The 5,119-nt window shown below is 48.1% G+C and overlaps 1 protein-coding gene across 2 annotated transcripts; it reads left to right on the forward strand.

Moving 5' to 3' along the window:
• Positions 1–1,252: 1,252 nt before the first annotated feature.
• MISO1 (mitochondrial inner membrane subdomain organizer 1) lies at positions 1,253–4,320 on the forward strand. Of its 2 annotated transcripts, XM_088530463.1 has the most exons (5): positions 1,253–1,340; positions 1,422–1,481; positions 2,430–2,583; positions 3,082–3,242; positions 3,591–4,320. In XM_088530463.1, exons 1-5 carry the CDS (start codon positions 1,260–1,262, stop codon positions 3,855–3,857), a joined length of 723 nt encoding a protein of 240 aa, XP_088386589.1. In that variant the 5' UTR covers positions 1,253–1,259; the 3' UTR covers positions 3,858–4,320. The 2 variants fall into 2 exon arrangements, with proteins under 2 accessions (XP_088386589.1, XP_088386588.1); XM_088530462.1 differs by having other exon boundaries at positions 1,253–1,481.
• The last annotated feature ends 799 nt before the right edge of the window (positions 4,321–5,119 follow it).

Genomic DNA, 5,119 nt, shown 5'->3' on the forward strand with positions numbered 1-5,119 from the left:
AGAGTTCCAAACCTGTAGGCAAACACAGGTGTCTATTTTCAGGCAGGGCCGGATCACCACTGCATTGCTGGTGTGTGTATATATAATTTAAATTCTGACTTTAAAATAAGTGGCAGGTGGTTACAATGATAGATTGTTGTCCACACTTGGATTTCTTTTTGACTTCAAGGAAAATTTAGAGACTGCAGCAAATTAAATTCAGAGATGTTTTGCAGTTGGCTTTGACATTGTAATTTGATTTACTGTTTCTGGATGTGGCAATGTGACTTGTTAATAAAGGAGATGCCTTTGGAATTGCCGGATAGGTGATTTGGCAGTATCAAAATTAAATCCAAAATCATAAATGGTAACTGTTTGTTTCCTCTTTCAAGCTGGAGAAACTTTGTTTTCCATCGGTCAGTTTTCCTCTTTGACAGCACAGGTCACAAATGCTGCATCTACAGCAGCAACTAGCTCCAGTGAACCAGGAAACTCCCCCGCCACCCACTTACTAATTTTTATTTTTCCTCAAAGGGTTTCCCTTCCTGCAGGGCTGGGATGGGTTTACACGTGCCACAACCCCGGGCCCTGGGTGGGAAGGGCGGTGGGAGCCGTTTCCCTGCCAGGGCTCTTAGGCTGTGATTTTATGGTGTCAGTCCCGCCTCCATCCTTAGTCCTGCCTTTGAGGCACAAACTGTTTTGTGTTCGTTACCGCCACCGAACCGCCCCTCGGTGCTTTCCCTTCTGCCTTCGCCTGGAGCTTCGGCTCGCGCTGGGCGCAGCAGGGCCGCACGCGCGGGTCCCGTCCGCGCTGCCCCTCCACGCGCGAGGGTCCCGTCCGCGCGGTCCCGTCCTCCTGCCCCTCCACGCGCGAGGGTCCCGTCCTGCTGCCCCTCCACGCGCGCGGGTCCCGTCCGCGCTGCCCCTCCACGCGCGCCGGGCAGCCGCGGGAAGCCGAGAGGAGCAGCTCGGGCTGCGCGCGGGCGCTTCCTGCATCGGCGGCGGGGAAGGAACAAGCGGAAAGGGCGGTAAAGATGGGAATGAGCCGCAGTGCGTGATTAATTGTATTCTTTACAAAAATTATTTTATTGTTTTTCATTTTGTTAGCTTGATCGCCGCTAGAGGCCGCCCCTGGGGCGCGCGGGGCGGCACGGGCGGAGCGCGGGGCGGTCCGGGCGGTTCCGGGCGGTCCGGGCGGTTCGGGGCGGTCCTGGAGCTCCGGGCGGAGCGCGGGGCGGTCCGGGCGGTTCGGGGCGGTCCCGGCGGTCCCGGCGGCGGCCATGTCGGAGCGGCGGAGCGCGGCGGGCGAGGCTCTGTCGCGGTTCTCCGAGTGGGCGGACACGCACCTGGGGCTGCTGCGGGTAACGGGCCGGGGTGGAGGATGCGGGCGGCGGGACCCGGCCCGGCCCCTGCGGCGCTCACGGCGCTGCCTCTGCCCGCAGAGCCTGAGCGCCGGGATGGCCGTGGCCGGGCTCGTGCTGCTGGCGCGGAGCGTCCGCCTGGTGAGTGGGGACAACGCGGGAAGGCGGCAGCGAAACCGGCCGGGCAGCCGCGGGTGGCGCCTTCCCGGGCAGCCGCTCCCGGCGCGGGGCTCGCGGGGCCGGTGTCCGCCGCGGCCGCCCGTCCCGGCGCCCCTTCCCGCAGAGGCCCGTGCGTGTGTTTGCTGCGAGGCGTTCGCAGGAGCCGGGACGCGTGCTGTGTGCACGGGGTTTGTTCTGTCCTGCTTACATGAAAGCAGGTTTGTCTACAAAAACACAATCTCTAAAATGCCTGAAATATGATATTTAAAACTTAAAGTTGGTGCTGTTGCTGGTGCCTCTCCATAGGGTATCTCCTTCTTGTTGCCATAGTGCTACTGTTGACCAAGTGTTCAAGCTTAACAGCAGCACTTCTGCATGATCCCCGCTTTTCCCCTTGGGAATCCACATTTTCCAGTGGATTTAGTGCCAGTGCGGCCTCAGGGGATGGCTTTGGAGGCATCCACGTGCTCCTGTCCCTGTCCTGCGTGCTCCCCGCCGAAGCCGCTGCTGTTTCTGCCCATCTCTGTTTTTCCTGTGTGTCTGCTCCTCGCCGGCGCGTTCGCGAGCTCGGCCCAGCCGTGCTTTCAGCCCTGCCCTGTCCCCGCTCCGTCTGATTTTAAGGCCCTTGCTCTTTGCGTGGCCCATCAGGTGAACGCGAATATGTCTTGCTCGTGCAATGTCCCTTTCCGCTCTTTTCGCAAACTTTGTCCATCCCTAGTGTTGCGAGTGCTGCAGAGCAAGGGCTTCTCCAAAGTGCCTGCAAGGGCTGACGCGGAGTGGCCCATACAGCTGACGAGCGGTAAAAGTACTTGTCTCAGGCAAAAGCAGACCTGGAACTTGCCTTTTTTTTTGTGAAAGGAAATGTATTTAATGTGATGGTAACTGCTCTACGTTTTTAAGGCTTTGGCTTGCTCTTCCTTCCATCAATAGACAACAAAGTTCACAAGTGCCTTGGATATACCTGTGGAGTTTGTAGAGAAGAATGTGAAATTGCGGGGAAAAATACAGCACGTAACCGAGAAGGGCCTCGAGGTCGAGCACGTTCCTATTAGCATTCCTTTCCTTACAGCACTGCAAAGAAAATGTAAGTAAAAGTGCATGAAGATTAGTAATGAAAAGTTGATGTTCTTAATACAGTATCATCTACTAGGCTAGCAAAAATACTACAAGATTAAAATTATTAATAAACTTCAAGCTTAGCATTTTTAATAAATGATAGTATTGGAAATAGTGGTCAGAAATCATTAGGAAACAAAGTGCCAAGCTGGAGAGAGAAGGGGTTGAGTTACAGTCCTGGTTCTGTCTTTTGTTCCTTCCCTACTCTGCAGATGGGAAACCAAGAATGACTGAGAAATATCTGTGTAAAAGAAATTAACATTATTAATAAAAATATTATGTTGGTATTATTTTTTTACACGAGGAGATAAAAGGTTGAATTCTCAGTAACAATTAAACAACAGGGGCACTAAACCTGAAATGTTAACAGGTTTACTTCTGAGGATTCACTTCACAGCTGTGAAGGCACAGGGGCTGTGCCTTCTTTCTGCTACCCTCAGTGAGAAAGATCTCTCTGTATCATCAGGGCAATCAAAGAGCCTCTTGCTGATAAGACTTGCTGGAGTGGAGCTGACTCCGGGTGCCATGGGCTGGCTGCAGGAAGAGCTGAAACCCTCACAAATGATATGGTTCCAGCTTCTTGGAAGGCAGGACTTGGCACTCGAGTGCCTTGTTTTAGTAAATAAGGTAAAATACAGTAACAAAAATCTTCTTTCTTAATCTATAGTTTTGACTGTGGTTGTGCTATGAGGTGCTTATTTGGCACACACAAAGAATGTTGCTATTGTTCATTTCAAATACTGTGAAATTAAAATGCAATGAAATGTCTTAAAATCAAATTTCCAGACAGGTGTTTATGGGCTGACTCGTGAAACAAATATATTTCTCTAACAGCTAATGCTAGGCTGTCTTGTGCAGCTCAGGTCAGCTTAAACGTTCTGCCGCTGGTAGCACATTTTAACCATGAATAGGTTCTCTCTGCTCGCGAGCAGGTTTGGCCAGAACTAACACCGTGTTCACGGGGCCGCCTCCTAGGGCCGGTTTCTCAGCGTGTGCTTAAACGAAGAGATCCTGAGACAAGGGCTTGGCAGAACGGCCCGGATTGAAGGACTGCGACACGATTCTCGCCTCTACTGGAGGCTCCACAAGAGGCTGCTCCGAGCAGAGCTAAAGGCTGCCAAGAAGCACAAAGGGATATGGAAAGAAGAAAGCTTTCCTGGGAAAGTGAGGGATCGAGTAAGCAACAGCAAGCTTATGCAGACACTGAAACAATTTGCAAACTGGTTAAGAAGCTATATTTAGAGGTAAAATGGGCAGCTTGTTTGGAAAACGGCAGTTATCTGTGATGTGTGCTTTGTGTAAGGCATAAGTTTATTAAAAAAAAAAGAAGTCCAGAAATTTCCAGTAATCTGGGGAGTTCTGTCTTGAAGAGAAAAGCCTTGAAGTCACCTTGAAGTTTAGAAGCATTCAGTATTACAAACTAAAATGTTCTGAAACTAAGCTTTTCCATAGCAATTTCCTAAATTAGTCCAATTACCACTTCTGAGTATAACGTACGTTTTAAAAAACTTTCATCTTAAATGAGTTGCACTGCTGCCAGTAGAAAGGTAATTTGGTGCAGCTAATCTTAGAAATCTGGTTAGCTCAGAGCAACAAAACTTTTTGAAAATATCTACTTGAAGTATATTAAATAATAGAAATTCATGTTCTACAAATTAGATTTACTGACATAAGAATAACTTTCAGAGTTGCAGAACTTTACATCTATGCTGTTTTTTTCTCGTAGTTCTGTAAGTATATAAAATCTGAATGAAATAAAACCTTAAGATGAAGTTTGAAAAGGTGGACCATACTGTGCTAAGAAGTTAAATCCTCATTGTTGTTTTATTTTTGAAATGTCAAGCATATAAGTTTATTATTATTTATTTTGTAAATATTCTCAGAATAAACATTAAATTTCTTATGTCTATTGTCATGCTTTATAGACCAAGTACTTGCCTTTTGTTTGATCTTTCACAGTCCATAGCATTATGTATAGTGAACTGTTTTACAGGAATTCTTTATTTCTGTATATTACTTTGGCAGCCAAATACTGGAGGGAAGTAAGTGTGGTGTCTTAATAACTTGGTGCTGCTTGTCTGACATTTAATTGCTATGCTTGTTTTTTATTCTATGCTATATATATATATATGTAAGTATATAGTCCTGCTGATTACAATGGCAGAATTATGAATCCAGCCATCCTGGAGCTTTTCCTCAGTGTTTCTCTATTACTTTTGTTCCCTGGCGCTCTCGGGGATGTGACTGTCTCCCGCAAAGCTCAGTGAAGTTCACTGGGGAGAGGGGCAGCAGCTGTACAGATAGAGATGGACTTTGATGAAAGTTGGCAACCAGGTATCTCTGCGTGTTTAAAAATGAAATCTTGGGCATCTGGTTTTGTGTGTTGTACATTAAAGGGCTTTGCCAATCACAGCTATGATATTTGGACATTAGTTATACAGATGGTAAAGGTAATCCGTAGTCTCTAATGAGACTTATGTTGTAGCTTTCCCGTAACTCAAACT

Source organism: Tinamus guttatus, unplaced genomic scaffold, assembly GCF_059628265.1.
Source record: "Tinamus guttatus ecotype Peru unplaced genomic scaffold, ASM5962826v1 Tinamus_guttatus_pri_ptg000376l, whole genome shotgun sequence".
Classification (NCBI taxonomy): Eukaryota; Metazoa; Chordata; class Aves; order Tinamiformes; family Tinamidae; genus Tinamus; species Tinamus guttatus.